This window comes from Corythoichthys intestinalis, chromosome 18 (genome assembly GCF_030265065.1).
Source record: "Corythoichthys intestinalis isolate RoL2023-P3 chromosome 18, ASM3026506v1, whole genome shotgun sequence".
Classification (NCBI taxonomy): domain Eukaryota; kingdom Metazoa; phylum Chordata; class Actinopteri; order Syngnathiformes; family Syngnathidae; genus Corythoichthys; species Corythoichthys intestinalis.
The window spans coordinates 47,620,744-47,646,491 of record NC_080412.1 but is presented as its reverse complement, the minus strand read 5'-3'; the positions used below and the strand labels follow the sequence as shown (position 1 = coordinate 47,646,491).

Genomic DNA, 25,748 nt, shown 5'->3' with positions numbered 1-25,748 from the left:
GTTGTGGTTTCCACTTCCAGGAAATATAAGCAATGCCAAACCATGTTTCCATTTGTTTTTTTTCCAAGTGGTGAGTGTGTAACTGAGCAATGATTGTAATATCTTAAGTGACGATGTAAGGCTTTCAGTGTTGTTTTCTCAAGATTTTTATCAATCACAACTCCGTAACTATAAAAGAAATATATTATACAGTATATAGACACACAGACTCTATGGCTCTCTTAAAATCACATTTTTAAATATGTTGGGTGTTTTGGCTCTCCCGACCCCTGATTTTGACTCTATTAGTGTTGTATGCAGAGGCGGGGCTAGTCGTTTGGGGCCCTGGCTAATAAAAGGGCCCCGAGGGCTGCCAAAATGCACTACGCAGAAATGAAAAGAAGACGAGGCAAACTTGAAAACACGCTGCAGTAGCAAACACCCGTTGTGGGGATCCATCCCAGCTGGACCCCGCTTATTTTGTGAAAAGTGAAACTTAGGTGTGTCATTTTCAGTCAGTTTATTTGGAATCATTTATTTACAAAAAAAAAAAAAATCTATTAAAACTGGCAGAGAACATATATATTTTTTTCTTTTTCTTTTGGTGTAGCATTATATTTGGTGTGTTTTCTTCTTTAATGTGCATGCAGAAAGCACATTTTTGTAGGGTGAGGGTGCCAGGGATTTCTTTCTTGCAGCCTCAAGAGACCCCTAGCAACGCCACTTGTTTCATACCCTCCCCCTTGATGATAATAATCGTGATCATATACCCTCCTACTGGTGGTTGGGTGGTGCTTGCCAAACTGTGAGTCGCAGTCTATCGGCTTCCTTAGTATTCCTTCCCACTGTCCGAGCGCGTCACGCACGAAGGGAGACCGCCGCCGCGGCCGCGGCCGGAGGAGCGGCTGCATGGAGATTGACAGAAAGAAAGAAGAGGTGTCCCGATCCGCGCCTCCTTATTTTTCAACCAACGCGTCGATACCCCGCTACGTTCCTCGTGAGAAAAAAAAGGTATGAAATGACAAGAAAGCTACCATTCATTCATTTTTACCACCTTGCTGTGCCACGAAAAATATTGCAATTGGTTTTAGGACCTGTTCTGATTGACGTTGTGAACATCAGATATTAATGGAAACATGTTCAATTTCTTTCGCACTTTTGAAGCTACGATTGTCGATACGACATGATGTCGGCTAAAAATCAATCGTCACGTTTCCTCCATCGGCATAATGGTTTCTTATGGGAACTTTGATTAATCGATTCATTGATCTTTAAAATGCCAAAAAAACAAACTTTTTCCTGAAGTAAACTAAAACGTGTCACACATCTGCGTACATTAATCATATGGAAATTGTCATTAACTTTGTGTATTTTCAATCTAAATCCAAAGGTTTTGTGGTTTTACTTCCGCGCTCTAGAAATAAAATGTATTATTATTATTATTAATGTAAAAGGGACACATGCGGTACAGATTCATAATGACAATATATCAAAATTATTTTCTACTCAGTTTAACTGTGGTAAATACCTGTATTGCGCATTTATCTGCATGGTTACCATGCCCAAAGCACTTTACATTAGCGCACCAATGGGGCTGCTGCCATGCAAGACGCTGTCAACCCATTGGAGGCAAATCAAAGTTCAGTGCCTTGCCCAAGGGGGCTTCGACAGCGGGTAATCGTAGCCGGGAATCGAACCACTGACCCTTCAGTCCAAGGACAACTCCAGCTACCAACTGCGCCATGGCCGCCCCAAGTCAACAAACTAGAGCTCCTGTAATTGATCTATGGCTTTCAAAGGTTGATTGAGTAGCCAAAATTTGCAATCAATTAAGAGTAGCGTCAATTCAAAATAATACTCAAGTCAAATTGTGATCCAAAAAATAGACTCAAGTACAAGTCAAAAAATATTTGGTCAGAAGAATACTCAAGTCGTGAGTCACGTTGTGAGTCACTGTTTACACTATGTGATTTTTTTCTCGGCACAATGTCATCTATCGGAACTGTTGTTGTTATTATTATACTTTACTATAACTTTTGACATGACCATTTTAGGCCAAAAGAAATACAGGAAAATCATTGAATTCAGACGTGAAAACATCCAAAGAGCATGAGTGCCCTCTAGTGGAAGGGAGAAAAAAAGCATGTTCTACCATAGAATGAAAACGACCATTTCTCCTGTTTTCCGGGGTCTAACGGTGCCAAATATAAACTGGAAAAGAGTTTGAAATTGGCGCTTTCGATGAATGTTGACGCTATGTCAAATAGTAAAATTCGTTTTGCAATGCTTTAAAGACACCGTGTGATTGAGCAGACTTCTGACTGCAAATTTGTTTGTGGTCACATGACGTATTGTTTCATCTGATTGTTATCGCGGAGTCTTGTGATTATTGTGGCGACGTCTCCTTGGTGAAACCGGTCAATCCACTGTGGGCAAAAATAAAAGGAAAATCCAATATGTAGAATAAAGAGGAAAGTGTAGTAGCACAGTAAGAGTAGCATTTCTTCTTCACAAATCTACTCAAGTAAAAGTAAAAAGTATGTTGTGATTAAACTACTGCTAGAAGTATGTTTTTCCCTCCAAAAGTTACTCAAGTAAATGGAACAAAGTAACATGTCAATACCTACCTACTACTACTAGCATCTTGTGTGTGTCTTTTTGTAGCCCCACATGAGGCCCATGAATCTGAGGCGCAAGAATTTGGCCCCCTGACTGACTGGGGTCGTCTGGCAGTCTTGAAGGCACCGCCGCCGTCATGTGAAAGAATGGCTTCCTTCGGCGCCTCGCACGCATTAAGCCCCGGAGACAAAAAGCGGGTGTCCGCTGGGCGTCAAGTGTGCTATAAAAGGCGAGACGTGGCCTTCGAGCTCGCCGAGTTAGGCCGCGTTTGAGGAGAAACCAGAATCGGCGGGTGTCTTTGAACAGCTCCTGAAGCTCCGCCATGGTGATGTCCCAGGGCACGGCCACCTTCGTGGCTTGTTTCAGCGGCTTCTGGTTGGTGTGGGCGCTGGTGGTCACGTTGTGCTGTTTCTGCAACGTCCTGCAGCGTCGCCTCAAGCGCCGCGGCGAGGCTCGCCCGAGGGAGAGCAGTCTCCGGACGGCGGAGACGCCGGGGTGTCCCGCCGTATCGGCCTTGGCCGAAGCGCCGGGGGAATCGCAGGCCTTCTCGCTGCGGCCGGTTCCCCTTCGTGCTCATCGACCGTTGCCGGAAGGCCGGCAGGTTACTTTGGCGGGTGAGTACTGTACTGTATTTGGAAATTGGAATTGTCTTTTTACAGATAACGCGAGGGCCGGCACGCATGAGTTAATGTGCGCGCAAACAAATCTCCCAAATTGAGAAAGGAGGACAAGCAAGATGTCCGGAGTGATGTGGGAGCCAGACTGATGAAGACGATTCAGTATCCGGGCAGCAATGGGACTCAAAGGGAAGAAGCAGCTGAACTCCAGCCAAGAATGGCTTTTTAACAGCTCCGTTCAGGACAGTTTTTGGCCTGAGCTCTTTCCCAATGGATATTCTTCAGTTGTTTGTTTTCATATCGGTTGACTAAAAATGTCAGGCTTTCCAATTTACAAGACATTGTAGCTCCCTGTCCGACAGCTGCTCGGAAGCGGAATATCAAAATGATGCGCACCCGCACGTTGAAGTGGAGGCGCACGCGCGTCCATAAATATGAGCACATCCTGTGTATCCATGGCAACCTTTCAACAAAACTGATGCTTGCCTGCATCCTAACGCCAACATGCAAGTGTCTTTGCACGACGTTGCATTGATTTTTCAAGCTGGAATTGTGGGAGGGGGGCGCAAAAAATAGACTACAAGGAGAGAGAGAAAAAAAACGCTCTGGCACATTGTCCTTAAATTGAAATGATGGGTGAAGAAACTAGAGATTTCCCGATCTGATCCAGCCATTTTTCAAAGGATCAGAATACAGGGAATACAGAGCGAATACAGAGCTTTAACAGTCATTGACACGCAGACGTGACAATGAAATTACGTTCCATGAGTGAGCATCGGGCCGCTGCAGATAATCCACGCGTCCGGCTATCTCTCTCTTCTTCAGAAATGATAGAGCAGTTGCGGGTAGGTTACAGTGAAAACAACTTACAGCGAACACACATATCATACAGCAGAGCAGGGATATGACATGACGCGCAGGTCACACGCAGAAATTTTTTATACGACAATAAGGAAACTTCCCATTCATGGCTGATAGGAGGGGCAGTGATGCTTTCAAAAGATGAGAGCAGATTTGAAAGAAACGTATGTGTATATCAGTAAGATCAAGGGCATCAGATAAGGACCATCTGCGTGGCTCTCCCAGGAGAAGGAAGGGTGGGGGTAAGGGGCATCTGGAAAGGTAAAGGAAAAATTATAATCAATTAAGCCGGAAAAAAAAATGATTGTGCCCAAATACAGTTAGTTGTCAGTCAAAAACAATTGGAATTGTGTGAAAAGGATCCGGTCTGGGTTTTTCATTTGTAAAATGTTTCTCTGCTTCATGCTCGCAAAGCCTCTCTCTTGCTCCCGCTCCTGCAGTTTTTCTTGCTCACCAGTGCAGCTGGAGTTAAAGTTAACGATGAGTGACAGCTTTGAAGCTTTGATCTTGCCAGCTTGGGAGTGCTACTTCATTGTGTACGTGAGGCTTTTTCAGCAGTGTGAGTTGACTCACTCAAAGAAGCGTTTCATAAAGACACACATTTTTCTAAGGTATTCTTGTTTAGAAATAATTCAGTGGGACAGTAACATGTTTAAAATGACATTCTTTTTTTTTTTTTGGAACTGCACTTTTTTTCAGTATTGGATCGGGACTCTGTATTGGCACAGTCTCAAAATTGGGTGACTCGGACTCAGGTGCAAAAATAAGCAATTGAGACATCCCCAAAAGAAACACCAGTATCTGGAAACCAACAGACGCGTGGCGCACACATCATTTAACTCATTCACTCCCAGGCATTTTCACCGGAGCAAGGCCCTTGGCTCCTGGCCGTTTTACTGGATTTTGACTGATTTTGCAAGGCCCACAGAAAATGATGTTCTATTGCTATATAAACATGGTACCCACCAAAAGAAAGATTAGACTCTCTTCTTTCAGAAAAAAAAAGTTAGTTCATATCTTTTTCCATTCTTTAGAAATCAGCATTAGAAAATAGCTTAGTTTGAGCAATTTTCCAATTTCAGATGAAAAAAAAAAACAGAGAAATTGAGCTTTTTGTGAAAGCATACATTTCAAACATAACTTTGACCTATACACAGCTATTTTTTGCTTTAGTGACATCCCAAACATCTGAATAATGTTTTCCTTTTACAAAATAAGTTAAACAACAAGACAAATATAGCTTATGATAGCAAAGTAACAACTTATTCACACATAACTAACTGAAAGATGACTCTGTTCTGGCTGAGACAGCCAGTTAAACTTTTCCCTCATCGCCATCTGTCTCATAAAGATGAATTTTTTTGAGTCTCTGCGCGCTCTGCTTGCGAGCAGCACAGACTCAAAGGCATCATCCGCTGCGCTAGTGGTCCCGGTCGTTCTGCTCGTTCGTTCAGCGCCTGGCATCCTACCGGTTGCTCTGCTCGGTCGTCTGTCGCCTAACATCCATTCGGTCGTCTTCCGCCGACGCCCGGCCGTGCGGCTTGGCCGTTCGTTGCCGTTGAATCGGGTCTTACCAAATACTGCCCTCTAGTGGCCAGTGTTATTGCTTTAAAATGTATTTTCAGCGTTGTGCTTTGGCGCTAAATTGAATCAGAACCCAGAGATGTCTTTTTTGAAAAAAAACAAAACAAAAACATATTAGACGTATTAATACGTCTTTGGGACATTGAAACAATTAAAAATCGAATGTATTTATACGTTTTTGGGAGCAAATGAGTTAAATACGATGAATGTTTGAGGAAAAAAATGCTGATGATGAACAGCCCCTGATGACTGGATTGTGCTTCTGTTGCCCTCTCCAGGCTGGCTTGTTTTGAAACACATGGTAAGATTTACTTTATCTAACCAGACTTTCTTGCTTTCAGGTGTTCCCGACCCAGAGGAAAGCGGGAACCCGCCCTGTTACGAGGAGGCGGTGCTGATGGAGGACCCGCCGCCGCCGTACGCCCTCGTTTCGAAGGAACCGCCCGGGGGCGTCGGCTTCTTTAAAGACACCCCGCTTCCAGAAGCTAGCCCGGAGTCGCGCAAGCCACCGTTTACGTTCCCCGAGCGGGGCTATTCCTCCCTCGTCCGTTGGCTTCCGTCGCAGCCCCGGGACCCGAGCGGTCGCTTCGGCTCGGGCGGGGACCCGAAGCCGGACGACCGGCGCCCGCCGGGCGGCTTTACGGCGACCCTCCCCCGCCGAGACGCCGGACGGGGACTCGGACCGGGGTTCTCCGGGAGAGTCGGAGGACCGGAGTGCGCTCGCGGGCTTCCGGCCGCTTTCGCCCTGTTGGGTCGGAGTACCGCCGTCTAAGGTGCGGCTCTAGGGACACCGACGAACGAAAAATTGCATTCCCCAGGCTTTCCTTGGCGGGGGTGGAATTGAGCTAGCCGATTCATCGCGAGGGTCCGTCCGGAACTCCGTCCGACCGGCTCTTGGCCTTCTCCATTTCCTCATGAAAAGAGGAACAAAGAATGTCACTAAAAGGGGAAACTACGTTTTTGCTCTTCTGTCATTCTGTGGACCATGGCGGATATATGGAACAGTCCGTCTGGCGTGTCTGGCTAAGTGAGACACTTGTTCACACAGTTCTTCCCACAGATCACATGCGGGTGATAGTCTTTCCTGGTTGGAAATAGCTCTTTTGTTCACAATTTCACAAAATATAAGAAGAACGTTTTCACTGATTTGGGGACTTTTTCCACATTTAAATAGTAGTAGGAAGGGGAAAACTACTATTTTGTCCATTTTTGATTTTATTTTTAGGCTATCAAATGTAGTTTCATCACCCAGCATTGCCACTCTTCAATAATAGGATGTGTTGCTGGGCAACCCAGGCCTAGTTACCTACTAGCGCGCACGCCCACACCTACACGCGCATATAGTCACGGCAACAGTCATCACAACACAAGAGTACACACGCTGCTATATTGAGGGAAGAGGGGGGGGAAAAAAGTCTGATACTCAGTACCTTTAGAAAACAATTTTAATTTGAATGCGTCAGTGAACAGATATGGACAAATGGAAAACATCAGCATGTCTACTGTATTATACGTACTGTACTCTACAGTATATGGAAAGCAGATTATATAAGACCGGAGTCAGGCGTGGATGAGATGGAAACAAACGACGGTGACGTGAGACTAAAGGCATCTTCTGAGGATTATAAGAGCAGTTTTCATTCAAATTGAAAGATGGGCATTTCTTTTTCAGCAAACATAAAATTTGTGAGTTGTTTTCGGGAAAAAAGTCCTAAAATGAAGAAATAAAAATTGCTATAGTACAAGGCAAAAAGTATTAGGCTGTCATTCCCCTCAACTCTCCTCCCGAAATATTTTTGTTTTGAAATCACATCAAAAATAGGCAAATTTTTTTCACCAAGCCCCGCCCTTTCTCCATCATATTTTACTTTTTGGTATTGCATTTTGTTTCTTAAAAAAGATTCTTATGTTGAACATGGACTTTTTCCACTCATGATGTCAAAATGTTTATAATATTACAACTGTTTTCACCTAATATGAAGTATGATCATGATTCACATCAAATGGAATTTCCCATCCTAGTAATATGCTTTATCACTTTTTCTTGTAATACTATTTTCCCCTCATGTTAGGACTTTTCCCCCACTCATTTTACAACCATGTTTTTGGCGTAAAATTAAAAATCAATTGTGATTACGACGGCGGGTGGAGCAGAGTCAAATGGTTACATTTCCCAAGTCAGTGTTTTTCAGCCTTTTCTGAGTCACGGCACGTTTTTACATTGGGAAAAATCTCAGGGCACACCGCAAACCAAAAATGTTCCAAAATTAATTTCTGTACAGTTTATTTAATTCGAAAATAACTGCTCAATATTTATACGTAAACAGTGGTTAGATGAACACAAAGCCAATATCGTGGCAGGAATCTTCTTCAACAGCTCTCCGTCGCTGTCTGTTTTTATTTATTATAGCAGTTAGGCTTGAAAAGCTCAGAATGATCAGACAGGGGGACTTTAGCAATGTCTTTAACCGCATCAGGGCCGAACACCTCACTGACAATGGCTTTGCAGGCAAGTAGTATTAATGTTTCTGCCATTGTGTTGGACTTCTTGGATTTAGCAACAAGGTTTTGAGGGCTTTCTCATTGACCTTTGTAGTTTTTCTCAAAAAAGTTGCCTGTTTCTCTTATACAATTTATAATACAATTCATGACATTATTAGGGTGCCCCCTGTCTGGTATTTTGACGAACACTCCGCTTTGTTAACGGCACGCAGACGTCGTCGGGTGGAATTGCAGTAGGAAGGAGTAGATTGAAGGTTCTTGGTCGTGTGCAGGCGAGCGCCGAGGTGTTGCTCGTGTCGCGTTCGAGAACTGCTCGGATTTCTAGCCATCAGCCACTTCGTTATCCTCGACAATGTGTTGGAATAAAACGGGGAGGATTGACGGTCGTCACATATGGATAAAATGGAAAGGACACTTTTGCGCACTGTACGAGTCGAATCAAATGATGTACATTAGACGTGCTGGGGTCCACATGGTCGCGGACAGCAAGGTGGCTGATGGCTAGAAATCGGAGCAGTTCTTGAACGCGACACGAGCAATACCTCGCTCATCTGCACACGACCGCAACCTTCTACAGTACCTACTCATTCCTTTCTACTGCAACTCCGCCCAACAACGTAAAAAAAAACAAAAAAAACAACAAAAAAAAGCGATATGGGATCATTTCTCGCGGCACACCTGACGATCTCTGTGCCGCAGTACCCCGGTTGAAAAACACTGACCCAAGTAATGTTGACGCGAGCGTCTAACTCAGCCAAATGACGCGTGATCTTTAAGTGTAACACATACAGTAGACACACGTACGCATGTGCGCACATAGATATATTATTGCCTAGGATTTTTTCTTTTCTACAGCAAAAATAAAAAATAAAAGAGACTACAACAATTTTGTTGCTAAAATTGAGAAAGGGTCCTGAAGGTCAATTGTCATCACACTTTTAGACACAGCTTCCCTTCATCTCACACATCTGTTTTGAAAATTCTAAGAAAAGCTTTGTATTTTTCCTGGGAAAAAAAAGACCCAAAGCTGTTTAGTAAAAAGTCCTAGAGTTCATTGGACAAAGGATGCCACACTGAAAATTGTTTTTACAAATTACAGATAAAATAGGGTTATCAAATAGGGTTAAGCAATTCTTCAACTTGAAAATGGTATTTGTGACTTTTCCATTAGCGACAGACCGCTTAATTATGATTAATAGTCTCAAATTTATTTTTGCAATAACTACAGTGATGGCCACAAATATTGGCACCCCTGCAATTCTGTCAGATACTGCTCAATTTCTCCCAGAAAATGATTGCAATTAGAAATACTTTGGTCGTATTTTGCTTGCAATGAAAAAACACAAAAGAGAATGCAAAAAATAAATGAAATCATGATCATTTTCCACAAAATTCCAAAAATGAGCCGGACAAAAGTATTGGCACCCTCAGCCAAATACTTGTTAGCACAACCTTTCGACGAAATAACTGCGAACAACCGCTTCTGGTATCAATCAATGAGATTCTTACAAGGCTCTGCTGGAATTTTCGACCATTCTTCTTTGGCCAACTGCTCCAGATCTCTGACATTTGAAGGGTGCCATTCTCAGATCTTTCCACAGGTGTGTTCTATGGGATTCAGGTCTGGCCACTTTAGAAGTCTGCTTTCTCTCAAACTAGTGCTTTTTGAAGTGTGTTTTGGGTCATTGTCCTGCTGAAAGACCTCTGAGGTAGACCCAGCTTTCTTCATTATGCTGCAAAATCTGTTGGTAGTCTTCAGACTTCATAATGCCATGCACACGGTCAAGCAGTCCAGTGCCAGAGGTAGCAAAGCAACCCCAAAACATCAGGGAACCGCCGCCATGTTTGACTGTGGGGACCGTGTTCTTTTCTTTAAAGGCCTCGTTTTTCCCCCTGTAAACTCTATATTGATGCCTTTTCCCAAAAAGCACTACTTTTGTCTCGTCTGGCCAAAGGACATTCTTCCAACCAAAACATTTTTGGCTTTCTCAGATAAGTTTTGGCAAACTCCAGCCTGGCTGTTTTTATGTCTCTGGGTCAGAAGTTGGGTTATCTTGGGACTCTATGCCACCATAGAGTCCCTTATCATTCAGACGCCGACGGATAGTATGGGTTGACACTGTCGTACCCTCGGACTGCGGCACAGCTTGAACTTTTCTGGATGTTAGTCAAGGTTCTTTATCCACCATCCGCAAAATCTTTCGTTGAAATCTCTCGTCAATGTTTCTTTTCCGTCCACATCTAGGGGAGTTAGCCACAGTGCCGTGGGCTTTACACTTATTGATGACACTGCGCACGGTAGACACAGGAACATTCAGGTCTTTGGAGATTTGAGATTGTCCATGCTTCCTCACAATTTTGCTTCTCAAGTCCCCAGACAGTTCTTTGGTCTTCTTTCCTTTCTCCATGCTCAATGTGGTACACACAAGGACAGAGGACAGAGGTTGAGTCAACTTCAATCCATTTTAACTGGCTGCAAGTGTGAATTAGTTATTGGCACCACCTGCTATGTGATACAGGTAAGTAGCTGTTTATTACATAAATGAGAGAAGCATCACATGATTTTTTTTCAAAGGGTGCCAATACTTTTGTTCGGCCCATTTTTGGAGTTTTGTGTAAAATGATAATGATTTTTTTCCCACTCTCTTTTGTGGTTTTTCATTGCAAGCAAAGCAAAATAAATAAAGATTTTACTACCAAAGCAATTGTAATTGCAATCATTTTCTGGGAGAAATTCAGCATTATCTGACAGAACTGAGGGGTGCCAATACTTTTGGCCAGCACTGTATTTTTCCAACTTCTCCCTTTTATCACTTAAAAAAAAGTCTTAATAGTACAACTTTACATTACCGTATATACTGGCGTATAGGTGGCTCCAGGAGCCTCTAGTTTGTGGTTTAAAATGTATTTATGGGTGGCCCTCGTATAGGTCGCACCACAATGCAGGAGATTTTTGGGCAAATATTTGGACTGATTTTCCATCCCAATATGACGGAAACAAATAAACATCATTTATTAACTGTATTTTTATTTCGAAACAGCTTACTGTACACACCTAGTAACAACACAAACTGTATGAGCCATATACAGTGGTACCTCTACATATAAAGTTAATTCGTTCCGGGTTAATTGTGCTTAAATGGAATGTTTGTTGGTTCCGTTGTGAATACGTTTTTGACTCTTTTGGTTTGTTATTTTTATTTGGATAGAGTGCTTTTGAGTTATTAGACGGCACCTAAAACTCCAAACTATCATCCAGGACTTGACAGGGTACAGAGCACAAACAAGTTTTTGTTTCTTAACTTTCTTGACAGACTTACAGTAACTCTTCCTGATCATCCTGGATGGAAACCCTCAAATTCCTCTTTCACTCACGCTCCTAGAACAACCTCTCGAGGTGGTTTGGCGACATTGTTGTGAAAACCAAGATGGCTGCATGTCGTGTAAAGTTTAAACCGAGTCTTTATTTCTTCCTTGGACAAATTTTCTTCGCTAAGTACGGTTCGTCTAAAGTACAGTGTGTATTTTTTTTTTTTAATCATAGATATGTGTAGATTATTTTGAGCATAACTAGCCTGTGTAGTTAGCGTTAGCAAACGTACCGTAAGCTAAACTGGGTGTTTTTTCAGTGTTTCGATGGTCTAAATTATGGACAGCGCATAAGTGGCACCCCCATCTTTGGGCGAAAAGTTCGCTCTAAAAAAATAGCCACCTATACGCGAGTATATACGGTAATATTCAGACTTCATTTGAGCAGCATCCATTTTTTTCCGAGTGTGGCTAATATTCCTTATGTATCGTTCAAATAAGCATCACTTTGAAATGTTTACACTCCTGCTTCCACGTCAACGCACGCATCATTTCTGGTTGTCCAAACAGTCGACCCATTTAATGCAGTCCAAACTACTATTTATTGTCTACCGTGCAACGTTTTCTTTGCACTTGAAAGTCTTCTAAAAACCTGGAAAAATATCTACAAAGCTCATTATAATTAGGATTTTTTTTTTTGGCATTTGTAAATAGATTTTTACAAAATAAAACCGGGCTGAAATGCACAATGGAGTTTAGAGAGAATAAAAGTGCACCAGAAAACAAAATTGAGACGGCTCATCTCTCATTCAGGTGGCAGTGAATCATCACCTCTGAGCGCCACCGAAGGCGCGTAAGCCGGATATCAAGAAATGCTTTCTATAGTTATTGTAATAACATCCCGTTGAATACATCTGCATGGCAAAAAAAAAAAGAGAGGAAAAACAAATAAATAAAGTAACAAACACAAAAAAAATCTCTAGCGAAACCATCTCTTGTTCAACTACTCTTATTGATTTCCTCCGAAACGTTACGAGAGCCGTTTTCATTCCAGAATTTTTTTCTTGACCTTTTTGATTTTTTTTCTGGGATTTTTTTTCATAGAAAAATTGGATTGGTTTGAACGAAGCGCACTTCCTCATTTGGGCCCGTCGTCCGTTCGTCCGGCTAGTCGTCGTCGTCGTCCGCCACGGGGTCGGCGTCCCAGCACGTGATGTCAATTTCTGAAAACAAAATCAAATGCCACATTTGGAAAGTCGTTTTCAGAATTTTGGGTGGAATTACGACACTTAAAGTCATGACGATTAGTGGCCAAAACGTAAGACCGAGTGGCAGGCTTTTTTTTTTGCCAGTATAGAGTCTAGGGAGTGGGAACCTCTTGATACCTCACGATACGTTACGATTTGCGATAAAAAGCTCAAGATAAAGATGATCTAACGATAAAGCGATACAACGATTATCGATACATTGGTCAGGAAATCATTCGAGGATATTCTACAAAAAACTAATAAACAGAAAAACAAGCTTCTGCTTTGGAATGAGTTTATCACTAGTAGACGTCCAATCCTTTTGAACCGGGAGGATGGCAGCGAATGAACATTTCGTTCATTCGCTGCCACCCTCCCACTTCAAACGGATTAAATGTCTATGGCTGTCAGTGGCAGCCAATGCCGGGCAATGAGGTCATTTAAGGTCATTTACCTGTTGATTTTCAGTTACTTCCTGTTGATGTTGGGGTTTTTTATGGGTCACTTGCTGTTTATTATGCGTTACAGAACAGGAAGTGACTTGGGAATCACCCAAATGAATAGGCAGTGACTCAAACTCAACAGGAAATGATTTAAATTTAATTAACACCTTTTTAAAACGATATCTCGATTCTTGACAGGAGCATATCAATAACCTTTTAGGATACAAAGTATCACGATATATCAGTGTTTTTCAACCTTTTTTGACTCACGGCACATTTTTACATTGGAAAAAAATCACACCACAAACCAAAAATGTTCCAAAATTCTTTTCTGTACAGTATATTCAATTATAAAATAATTTCTCAGTATGTATACTTACTCAGTGTGAAACTTGAGCCTGTTTAGATGAACACAAAGTCGATATCCTTATTCTTCAACAGCTCTGTTTTTATTTTTTTTTATAGCAGTTAGGCTTGAAAAAGCTCAGAATTAACTCAGAATTTGACAAAAGTCTTTAACCACATTAGGGCCGAGAATCTCGCAGACAATGGCTTTGTAGGCAGGGTAGTATTAATGTCTCTGTCACGGTGTCGGACTTTTTTGGATTTAGCAACAAGCACACCGGTTGAAAAACACTGCGACATATCACTATTTCGATATTTTGTCACACCCCTAATAGAGTCCCACAATGGCATGAAGGGATATTCTGTAGTCATTCAAATGTGGACTTACCTGGCGGCTTGTTATAAAGCACAGGTGTGGCTTTTGCCGAGCCCTCCTCCAATTGGCCGAATTCCTCCTCCTGCGATTGGCTGAAGTAGCCCTCGCTCGCCTATGAAGACACAAGAAGATAAAATGCCAAGTAGCTGTGAAAAAAAGACATCTGCTCATCTTTGAAATTCTGCCTTTAGTTTCCTTGCATCACAATTCTTGAAAGTAGATCTTGGAGCAAAAAACAATGAGCACCCCTGCATTGGACTCAGTGGCGTCATTAGGCCTATTTTTTAAGCCCCCCTAAATAATTTGGTGTCGTTTTATTTAAAACAAAAAACAAAAACAAAAAAACACATATTCACTCTGAAGTTGCCAGAACATTAGTTTAATTCATCATATGACCGCTCATTATTAACTTAAATATGATGTTGATGATATGATATGATTAAATATGATCATGTAGGTTTCCCCTTACTTCATAGCGTTAGCTCTGAAAAATCCAGTACGTGTTTTCCCTGTGACATTGATAGCAGTCGGTACTAGCTTTTTTTCGTAGTCTGTCTTAGTGGACATTTTACCTTTGTTGTTTTGCGGTCTGTTATGACCCTGGCTTTTTTTCCACTAGTGTGTTTGTGTGTGAGTTGGGTGGCTGATTGAGTGAATTAGGTGCTGGTGTTGCTGATTCAGCTACTCCTGATTGGTGCCTCCTGATTGGCTAAGGTTTGGACTTCCTGGCCTACTTAAGGAGCTTGCCACAAGCACTCTGCCTCCTCTCCAGCCAGACCAGCATTCAGAAACGCCATTTCGTGCGTTCGGTTTTCAGCAGGGATTCCTGCTTCATGTAATCATTGTATATAGTGTAAATTAGTGATGGGTAGTGATGGTGAAATGAAGCTTCATGAGGCATTGCACCACTTGAGCCAATTGGTTCGAGAAAGGGTTCATTTCCATAGAACCACCTACTGGCTAAGTGTATAATCACAGTCCTTTGTTTCCCAACCACATGACTGATTTGTTAATTTGTGAGTGTGTGTCTGTTGGGAAGGTATTGTTTAGCAAAATATTGTCTCACCAAATCCTCGATGTACATAGATTATCACATAAGTATGTATATTTTTTCTTCAACTTTCTTTTCATTGTTTTCCTTTCACAGAAGTTAAATTTGGCATACATCTTGAGCAATGGGATCAAACTCATAACCTGAGAGACCATAATGTATGTAATTAACGAGATATTATCGCTTACTTACCTTGTTTCGATCCAAAAACTCCATATAGCACCGAGTGTCAAGACACAGCTGTGAATGGACACAACTGGATTTTTGTGGGATTTTATGGGTGAAATATGGTCATATAACAAGGGTCGCGATGCAGAAATCACAGACATCGAGGAGTGGTCGAGATTTTCTTTTTCAAATATTTACCCTTTTAAACGTTTTTTTTTCTTCAGTTTTTCTTTGTTTGGATCGAATATTTATCGAACATATCGGAGGAAATGCGACAGTAACAAAAAAGATACAATTAAGCGATAGTTATGCGGAAGATATCCGTGACTTTTTTACAGACGCCATTATTTTCATTGTGACATAATTTTAAAAGTTTAAAATATGTGAGTGAATAATTTTTTAAACTCTTTATTTTTTTTTATATAGCCTATATATATTTTAAACTAAATATGAGACATCATTTAATGATTCTAAGCTAAAAACGACATTTTAAATAATAAATATAATTAATTACTTTTATTTTATGGCTGGGTTGAAACAAAAGCGGTTGCGCGACGTCTGTAAACGGAGGTTTCCAGGGTAAAACGGACAAATTAAAAATAGTTCGGGGGCTTCATGCGCCATGAATCTGCTATGGCAGCATATAGACATATTGTTCTGTCAAACACAACAGTTGTTTTGGCTTAAAATACAGCAGTTTCTTTTAAACGGCTTTTTCAGTTTTGTCTGTGTTTTCCGCCATATATACATTATTAGTCTTTGTTAGCGGTTTGTGAAGTTTTGTGCTTATACGCTACATTCTTAAAACTTAAAACCTAGTGACGCCCCTTATTGGACCAATAATATGTGGGATGTCCCCATCTCATATGTTTGCACCCGAGTCCGAGTCACCTGATTTTGAGAATCTTCCCGAACCGAAAAAGAAAAAAAAAAAAAAAAAAAAAAAACATTTTAACCATGTTACTGTCCCTGTGAATTATTTCTTAACAAGAATAATGTAGAAAAATACTTGTCTTTATTCAATGTTCCATTGAGTGAGTCCACTCAAATCCACTCATGCTGCAGAGCAAGTTACACAATGAGTTGCCACAGCACACTACCGCTAGTGTTTATGAGCTCATACATTCGGCCGCTTTCAAGGTAGCGCTCCGAGTGGCAAGATCAAAGCTGTCACTCATCGTTAGCTTTAACAAGCAGCTGCTTGGTGAGCAAGAAAAACAGCAGGAGGTGAAGTGCGAGGCTGTGCGAGCGTGATGCAGAGAAACAAATTTATTACGCACTTAAAAACCCAAACCTGATCCAATCTTCTGAAAAATGGCGTGATTGGCCCGATTTCTAATTCGATCGGGGCATCTGTAGTATTTTCCTTTTGGTTTTGTCTCACTTTTCAAAAAAATTAATGACTTTATACTTGTAGTATTATACTTCATTTGTTATTTATACTAACATTTTAGGGGGATTATTTTTGGATAATCATAATTCTTTTTAGTGCCGCAACGATTAATCGATTAACTCGACTATTCGATTAGAAAAAAGATTCGAATGACATTTTGCTGCTTCGATTATCCGTTTAATTAAAGTGGCGTTGTAAGGGTTTGTTTTGAAAATTTAAATTTTCATTTAGTTTTATTGCTTTGGACGGGTACCCTGTAGTCTGCCTCATTTCACATGACTCAATCCAGATGCACCCTGTTAAGACCAAGATAAGCCAAGTTTTTGTCGGAGCTAATGTTTTTTTTAATGCATTCATAATTTAGTTTAAAGATATATTTAACCGTTTTTTTTTTTTTTTTTTGTGGGAATATGTGTCCACCTCTTATGAGCATTGTAAAACACACAAAAAAAACGTAGGCATTTTATAGCATTTAAGCTAGTGGACTTTTGCTATGTTCTTTTGTTGCACATAGATCCTCATTTATTTATTTTTTTATACCGTTTGAGGCTCAGCTCAGGTATTTTATATGTTCCCTAATCGATGACTCGATTATTCGAACTAACTAGTTCATCAATTAATCGATAACTAACATAAACGATAGCTGCAGCCCAATTCTTTTATGTGTTTTTTCATCATAAAATTATATAATCTTTTTAATATTACCATCTTATATAGGAAACTGTCAGCTGTACCTGAGCGGCTTCTTTAATCAGCGTTTCCCCGTTGGTCATCAGCGCGTGTCCGTCGGCGGCGGCGTGCTGCAACGCGTGCTGGTAGCTGAGCGTCATCTGCTCCGAGGCGTCCTCGTCCAGCGGGCCGGCGGGTCGATCCCCCTCGGTCGCCGCGCGCGAGTCGCCGTCCGTCAGCTCGTCAAAGCTGAGAAGCGGCTGAGAGCGAACGCCGGCTGTAGGCGCGTCGCCCATCAGGTCCACCAGATCTTCGGTGGCGGAATCCCACGTGGAGAAGGCGGGCTCGCGGGCCTGGGGGGCTACGCTCTGAACGGGCTTGGAAGGGCTCCACTCCTGGACAGGAGCTTTCTGCTCCTGCTTTGGTTCTATTGGACAAACAAAAACTGAGGTTACTGCTTCACCGTAGAAAACCATTATTTCGATAGTCGATTAATAATCGATTAGCTTGGCCACGAGTCGACTCCTCGTCACATACAAAGTACAGTGATACCTCGAGATGAGACAAAATGAATTTGTGGCTTTCGTATCATGATTAAAAAAAAAAATCTCATCTAATTCGTTCAAAGCTCTGCTGACACACTGCATTAAATTTGCTATCGTGTCCTTTGATTGCCTGTCTTCATTTGTAATGCCTTGTCGCCCCCAAGTGGCGCCCAAGTGTAACTTGTTCATTTTACAGACGTTATGACATGACTACTCCAACTCATAGCAAACACGAGCTAACATTGCTTGCGATTTCATCTCACTTTTTATATATATAAATATATTTTTGATTCGTATACTTAAGCATTGTGGTAAGCATAGTTACTAGGGCTGTCAAACGATTAAAATTTTTAATCGAGTTAATTACAGTTTAAAAATTAATGAATCGTAATTAATCGCAATTCAAACCATCTATAAAATATGCCATATTTTTCTGTAAATTATTGTTGGAATGGAAAGATAAGACAAGATGGATATATACATTCAACATACGGTACATAAGTACTGTATTTGTTTATTATAACAATAAATCAACAAGATGGCATTAACATTATTAACATTCTGTTAAAGCGATCCACAGATAGACAGACTTGTAGTTCTTAAAAGATAAATCTTAGTACAAGTTATAGAAATTTTATATTAAAACCCCTCTTAATGTTTTCGTTTTAAAAAAATTTGTAAAATTTTCAATCAAAAAATAAACTAGTGCCCGCCATTGTTGATGTCAATAATTACACAATGCTCATGGGTGCTTAAGCCCATAAAATCAGTCGCACCCAAGCGCCAGCAGAGAGCAACAAAACTCCAAAAAACACAAGTAACAAGTTGGCATTGCACTGTGCTGTCATTTTAATCTGTTTGAGCGGGGCACGTGCGTTAATTGCGTCAAATATTTTAACGTGATTAATTTTAAAAAATTGATTACTGCCCGTTAACGCGATAATTTTGACAGCCCTACATTATTCCAGCTCGCAACGATGCAATCATCTATTGCGGTCTGTATTATCTTTCGTACGCTGAATCCTTTTTTTGCAATGTGTAGCGAAAAGCAGCGAGAACCTTTTCATAAAATGAATTTTTCGCGTACCGAAGCTTTCATATCTCGAGATACCACTGTATATCGATCGCGTTCTTTCCTGTGATATTCCTCCGACCAAAACATTTGAGCGGGAATTTTTTAAAAAATGAGCTGCGATATTAAGTTCCAATTTGCTTTTCGGATGTCACATTCTGGAAATTGAGGACGTAAACAATCACCCCAGTCAAATGCGCATTCTGTCTCCATGTTGGCTTCCTCCTTGATGGGCGTGGTGACAATCTGGGGGATGGGCGACACCGCCGCCACGTTCCGCTCCACGCTTGCTTGCTCGCCGTTGTCCCCTAGGGGGCATAAAAGCACACACACAAAATATGTGGAAGAACTTGACTTGAGACATGACTCCAAACACTGAGAACGGCCTAACTGAAATCTGAAGCTACGCGTTTTCCACCCTTAGTTTTTAACACCTCACCGTTTGACCGTCCGGAGGCCGGGAGAAGAAGCTGTACCTACCGGCGGCGCGGTGCGTCTGTGCGTGCGGCGCGGCAGTGCGCAGAGGCGACACCCCCCTGGGCGGGGGAGTCCAAGTGGGGCTGCCGGGACTGTGTTGCTGCCTCAAAAAGGGGCTGTCCAAGCGGCCTGCCGGGCGGGTGGGGGTGTGGGAGGGCCATTCACAACCACGCAAGCAAGCACACCGTCCGATATTACGTACACGCACACGGGCGATCAAAACAACAAGCGACGCAACCAAGGAAGAAAGATGACAGAACCGGACGTCAAAGTCAAGTCAAGAATGAAATGGTTGGGGTTAACAGAGAGAAAAAAAGGGAAAAGAAGAGCAAGTTAGTGCCCACAGTGCAGACGGCATGCCAAACATTGAAATGCGCCTTCTTTTCGTGCCATTAAATAGCAAAACGCTCCCCCACACCCACCAAAAAAAGAAGAAAACATCTTGCAGCAAGCGGAAAGCACAGAATAATAAAAAAAAAAAAAAAAAAAAAGAAAACTCGGCCACATGACGAGCGGATGCGCGTTGTCATAGCGACGCATTTTTCCACGGGCAATCACAACCTCTTTCAATGCAGCCGCCCTACAAACCGGATGACACTGTATCACCGCCGCTAAGGAGCTAACCATTTTTGCACATACCGAGGTTATTATATCTCACGTGGTTCGTACTTGTTTATTTTTGGCCAAGTAAGTTAACTCACGGGCTGCCATTGACGCTGCTAGACGTCCAATCTATTATGAATAGGAGGGGGCGAATGAATGAATCCCATTCAAAACAGATTGGACTTCTAGCGCCATCAATGGCGGCGTTCGCAGCTGGTCCTTTCAGTGTCTGTCGTTGTCACTGGCAAAAGATGAGTTTGATTTTTGAGTTAGATTTTGCGTCATTTTAAGACCATAGACTTCATAATGGTATTGACGGGTCAGATCGGTCATGCACTGCGCCTCGCATTCAAGTAGGGGGCCGCCCACATCAAGAGGAGCTATTCACAAACACACGCACGCAGCCATCTTACGCCGGATTTCTGTTGAAAATGTACGAAAGCTGTACCGCATACAAACAGGAAGGATTGTCTCAGGAGGGATTTGTTTGAGGATTCAAGGTAAATATTATATTTTTTGTACCATGCGTGCATTTTGAAACGTTGTGAAAAAAAATCAATGGGAGAAATTAGCCGCTACTGCAGTGGCATCATAGTTCGCGATATTTACGTAAAATAAATGCTAACTGCAGTTTTTTTGCTTTTGACCAAGAATTGAGACTGTTTTACATCCATACCTATAAAGAATTCGGGGATTTAAGCATTTATTCACAAGATTTATCACCGGAAAAGCTTGGTTTACATCAGGTGGCCGCTAGCTACATTCAATAACACACTAGCATCGTACTTCGACATATTTACGTAAAATAAATGCTAACCGCAAGTCTTTTTTTTTTTTGCTTTTAACCAAGAATCGAGACTGTTTTACGTCCATACCTATAAAGAATTCGGGGATTTAAGGATTTATTCACAAGAATTTTCACCGGAAAAGCTCAGTTTACATTAGGCGGCCATGAGCAACATTCACTAACAGACTAGCATTGTACTTCGACATATTTACGTAAAATAAATGGTTACTGCACGTCTTTTTTTTTTTTTTTTTTTGCTTTTAACCAAGGATCAGGCTGTTTTAGGTCCATATCTATAAGGTATTCAGGGATTTAAGCATTCATTCACAAGAAATTTCAACTCTCGGTCAGCTTTGACGGCCTCGCCAACAATGCAGGCCCCCTATTTATTGGCCCCGCGCTCCGTGTACCGTCAATACTTTATGAAGTCTATGTTAAGACACTTCCAGGTCACTTTCTGTCAACTGTTGATTTTCAGGCATTTCCAGGCTGCTTCCTATTGGTTTCAGGGCATTTCCAGAGGACTTCCTGTTGATTTTGGGGTCACTCCCTTGTTAACTCATTGGCTGCCATTGACGGCGCTCGACCTCCAATCCATTTTGAATGGGAGGGGCGAATAAACGAACGTCCTCGTGCGCTGTAGTTGTTCCTCCTTGTAAAATATTCGGTCGCTTACCGGCCCTGTGGACGGCGACGGGCGAGGTGTCCACGCTGATGGTCATGGCTCGTTCCTTTTGCTTGAAGAACTCTCGGGGGTTCCCGGACCGCTGAGCAATGATGGCCTTGGCCTCCTGAACATGTTAGCGGCATGGACGGGTTGTTTTTAATTGAATGTACGTTAGGATTCAAAACTGGGAAAAAAAAGCTCCATTGTTTCAGCATACCTCCACTTCAGACTCCTTCTTGTCCAGGCTGAGGTCATCGATGCTTAGCTCTGCCGGCTTGGGGGGGGGGGGGTGGCACACGCATGAGACACAGGCATTGCAAAAAAAAAGTCTAATTAAAGTCAGAGATGGGTCGAGTAGCCAAAAATTTTACTCAAGTAAGAGTAGCGTAACTTCAAAATAATATTACTCAAGTAGTCATCTAAAAATGTACTCAAGTACAAGTAAAAAAGTATTTGGTGAAAAGAATACTCAAGTAATGAGTAGCATTGTGAGTAACTGCTTATATTTGTATGGGATTTTTTTTTAACAAATTTTTTTTCAGAGCAAGTTATCTAGATGAACTGTTGTTATACTGATATTGTACAATAACACATTACATAACCACATTAAGACAAAGAAATACAAAAAAATAAAAAAGAAAGAAAAAAATACATAAATGAGACATTATTCGTCCAAAACGCATGAGTGCCCTCTGGTGGAGAAAACAGTTCCTAGTTTAAATAGTATAGAGTTCCTTCCTAATTACTATTTTGAAATGAAAAGGATCATATCTCCAGTTTTCCGTGGTCAATCGGTACCACATAAAAACTGGGAGAGAGGTTCAAATCCGCACTTTCGAGTCATGTTGAGGGCAGCGCTCTATATCAAATACTTCATTTTTAACGTGCTTTAAAACACCACATGAATGAACAGGCTAGCGTGAAGATAGAACGGCAAGCTTGCATCTGATTGGTATAATGGAGTCATGTTATTATTGTTGCGACGTTTCATCGGTAAAATCGATAGAGCTACCAGCTACTGCTACTGCTGCTACAGCTACTTGGCATCGCTGGCAAAAAAAAAAAAAAAATCTGATAAGAAGAAGAAAGAGGAAAAATGTAACGACCCCTGTGTAGCCCAAAGTAGCAGAGTAAGAGTAGCGTTTTTTTTCTCCACAAATCGACTCCAGTAAACGTAAAAAGTATAGCTTAGTAAAACTATTCTTGGAAGTACATTTTTCTCAAAAGTGTTACTCAAGTACATGGAAAACGTTACTACCCACCTCTGACTGAAGTGATACATGCAGTAACCTCCCTACGAAAGGGATCCTGTTTAATAAATTGAAGTTTCATTTTTCTCATGAGTAATAATAGAGCAAAACATCAATAAAAGCCAGTATTTCCAGTATGTGGTTGCCGATCATGGGGGCGGGCGGCCATTTTATCAATGCCTTGGTACTATTTTAGACAGTCAAATACGAGTATGCCAAATTGGCCGCCCTTGTTGTTAATACACATGGTCACTTATGGCATTCAGTGCCATCCGTCAATCTGATTTTTCTGACACTTACTAAGGTTGTGTGACTCTGCAACCTGTCTTTGGCCTCTTCTTCCTCTTGTATTTTCTTCCTAAACACAAAAGAAAAAAAATCCATCATTTCTAGCATATTTTTCCAAAGGACATCTACCGGTATGTCCAGAGTTGAATTCACCTGTGCTCTTCAATCTGCCTCTCTCGCTCCCGGTACCTCCGCTCTCGGTTCTCCTGCTCCTTCCTCTCCAGCTCCATTCGCTCCTCCTCAAAGCGCTGGCGTTCCTCGGCCAGCTTCTTCCTTTCCTCTTCCTTCCTCAGCTCCTCCTCGCGCTTGCCAACAAAAAAAGCCATGCTTTTCGCTGGCTCGTTCGTTTGGTTGAGATGTTTTTTTTTTGTTGAGCTGACTCAACTGACCTTGGCCTGCTCCCAGAATTCTTCTCGATTGATTTTCTTCATCTCCACCTCTGCGTTGGTCTTTTGGTACACTGTGCCCTTCTCCCAGGGGAAAACAAACAGAAATAAAAAGCTTGTGAAGTGTTGAGAATGAGAATTTTTTTTTTGGTCTTCTCACGTCCGCAAATTTTATTTCTTCATATAGTAAGTGGAGAGAAAGATCATAGGGTTAGATTAGATTAGAATCGGAGTGAATCATCAGAGGTGGGTAGAAAATTTGACTAGTCATAGTCAGTGCTGTTAATCTTGCTTTAAAAAAGGAATTAATTACAGTTACAAATGACTTCTTCCAAAAAGTAATTGAGTTATAAACTCAGTTACCTGAATGTAAGAGTAATTAGTTAATCGGCAAAGTAACTGGTGTTACCTTTCATGTTTTTTTTTTCATTCCGAAAAAAACAAACAAAACAAAAAAAAACAGTGACCTCTGCTATTTTTGGAAGTCATTTACTGTTGTGAATCAACCATTAGAGTTGTTAAAATTGCTCCCGTTATTGCATTAGTTCCCTTATGTCTACTTTCGACATGTGAAAGTTTTAAAACTGTTTAGATTTTGCCGATTTAGGAGTATTTTAGGTCAAAAGCTAAAATACTGTTTGTTCTGTTTGCTTGGAAGGTTCTCTACAACAGAGCCTTCCTGAGAAGTCTACTGCTTTAAGATGGCGGCTGTTTACGAATGCCGGTGAGTCGATCATTTCGCATCTAGTTCTATATACATGTGATATCTACCGTAGCATCATGTAAATGTAGTTTGTAGGCTACAGTCAGGTACTATTGGAGCCACCTAGCTGTTTGCAATGGCGTCACAAGTCCCTTCCCTCCTCCCCACTCCCGCTCCGCTCTCTCGTCTCCATGAGTCCGTGTCTCTCACAGACTTTTCTCGCGTCCAACCAACGTAGTAACTAGGGCTGTCAAATATATCACGTTAACGGGCAGTAATTAATTTTTTTTATTAATCACGTTAAAATATTTGACGCAATTAACGCATATGCCCCGCTCAAACAGATTAAAATGACAGCACAGTGCAATGCCAACTTGTTACTTGAGTTTTTTGGAGTTTTGTCGCCCTCTGCTGGCGCTTGGTGCGACTGATTTTATGGGCTTAAGCACCCATGAGCATTGTGTAATTATTGGCATCAAAAATGGCGGGCTACTAGTTTAATTTTTGATTGAAAATTTTACAAATTTTATTCAAACGAAAACATTAAGAGGGGTTTTAATATAACATTTCTATAACTTGTACAAACATTTATCTTTTAAGAACTACAAGTCTTTCTATCCGTGGATCACTTTAACGGAATGTTAATAATGTTAATGCCATGTTGTTGATTTATTCTTATAATAAACAAATACAGTACTTATGTACCGTATGTTGAATGTATATATCCATCTTGTGTCTTATCTTTCCATTCCAACAATAATTTACAGAAAAATATGGCATATTTTCTAAATGGTTTGAATTGCGATGAATTATGATTAATTACGATTAATTAATTTTTAAGCTGTAATTAACTCGGTTAAAAATTTTAATTGTTCGACAGCCCTAGTAGTAACGCATAGTAACGCAACACCAAAAAAAAGCATTCGGGAAAAAAGAATACTCAAGTCATGAGTAACATTGTGAGTAACTGTTCACAATGTCAGTTTTTTCTCAGCAGATCATCTAGCGAGAGCTTGAAATCTGTGCTTTTCAGTAATGTTGACTCTATGTCAAAAACCATATTGGCCCGAATATAAGACTGTGTTTTTTGCATTGAAATAAGACTGAAAAAGAGGGGGTCGTCTTATATTCGCGGTCTAGACATTATACCCATTCACGATGCTAGATGGCGCCAGATATCATTGAAGCGATATTCTGTCTTGACAGATCTCAGCTACTCTCCCCATTCACGACGCTAGATGGCGCCAGATATCATTGAAGCGATGTTCTGTCATGACAGATCTCAGCTACTCTCAAGTTTAACCAGTTTGCATTATTTTATTGCAATGTTTTTCCTTAATCAGATTTGTTTCAAGACTACAGTTACAGTTAAACTTCACTTTGATGGTTAATGCAGTTATTGCAATTTTGTTGTTTTATCACAAAAACCAGAAGCCATTCATTTACGAATGTGATTGCACTTTAGTTTACATATTTAAATGTTAAGTTATTAAGATTTGAATGAGGCAAAATAACATGATTTTTCTCTCAAATATATTGTTATAATCATTTGTTTCAGATGTACTGTAATTATTTTCTGTATAAATATTAATTTGGTGTTCAAAAAGTCTTTTTTCAAACTTGAGTCTTGAAAAAGAGGGGGTCGTCTTATAATCAGGGCCGCCTTATATTCAAGCCAATACGGTAGTTACATTTATACAGCGCCAAATGATTGAATGCAAGCTAGTGTGAGGTCACGTGATCCTATTGTGATGTCCAATTGGTATCAGGGAGTTATGTGATTATTGTGGCGACGGCATCTCATGGG

General features: G+C 41.1%; 2 protein-coding genes across 7 annotated transcripts in view; one reads left to right on the top strand and one right to left on the bottom strand.

The window, feature by feature from the left end:
- Positions 1-775: 775 nt before the first annotated feature.
- Positions 776-7,655, top strand: LOC130906172 (proline-rich protein 7). The gene is made up of 3 exons (XM_057820160.1): positions 776-990; positions 2,644-3,212; positions 6,002-7,655. Exons 2-3 carry the CDS (start codon positions 2,921-2,923, stop codon positions 6,430-6,432), a joined length of 723 nt encoding a protein of 240 aa, XP_057676143.1. The 5' UTR covers positions 776-990; positions 2,644-2,920; the 3' UTR covers positions 6,433-7,655.
- Positions 7,083-25,748, bottom strand: part of dbn1 (drebrin 1) — an 89,472-nt gene continuing 70,806 nt past the window's right edge. The window contains exons 6-15 of one of the 6 annotated variants that reach the window (XM_057820159.1): positions 23,242-23,322; positions 23,006-23,157; positions 22,865-22,922; positions 21,532-21,588; positions 21,324-21,444; positions 19,261-19,386; positions 18,966-19,088; positions 17,229-17,590; positions 13,895-13,994; positions 7,083-12,694 (exon numbers count right to left, since the gene is read on the bottom strand). In XM_057820159.1, coding sequence (XP_057676142.1) covers positions 12,639-12,694; positions 13,895-13,994; positions 17,229-17,590; positions 18,966-19,088; positions 19,261-19,386; positions 21,324-21,444; positions 21,532-21,588; positions 22,865-22,922; positions 23,006-23,157; positions 23,242-23,322 — 1,236 coding nt within the window. In that variant the 3' untranslated portion in view covers positions 7,083-12,638. The remainder of the gene's footprint in view (positions 12,695-13,894; positions 13,995-17,228; positions 17,591-18,965; positions 19,089-19,260; positions 19,387-21,323; positions 21,445-21,531; positions 21,589-22,864; positions 22,923-23,005; positions 23,158-23,241; positions 23,323-25,748) is intronic. The other 5 variants (XM_057820155.1, XM_057820154.1, XM_057820156.1 and 2 more) reach the window with 5 other exon arrangements.

Coding starts and splice junctions, on each gene's coding strand:
- LOC130906172 (XM_057820160.1), top strand. CDS start 2,921: ATGGTGATGTCCCAGGGCACGGCCACCTTCGTGGCTTGTTTCAGCGGC. Junction 3,213..6,001: donor CCGGCAGGTTACTTTGGCGG/GTGAGTACTGTA, acceptor TCTTGCTTTCAG/GTGTTCCCGACCCAGAGGAA.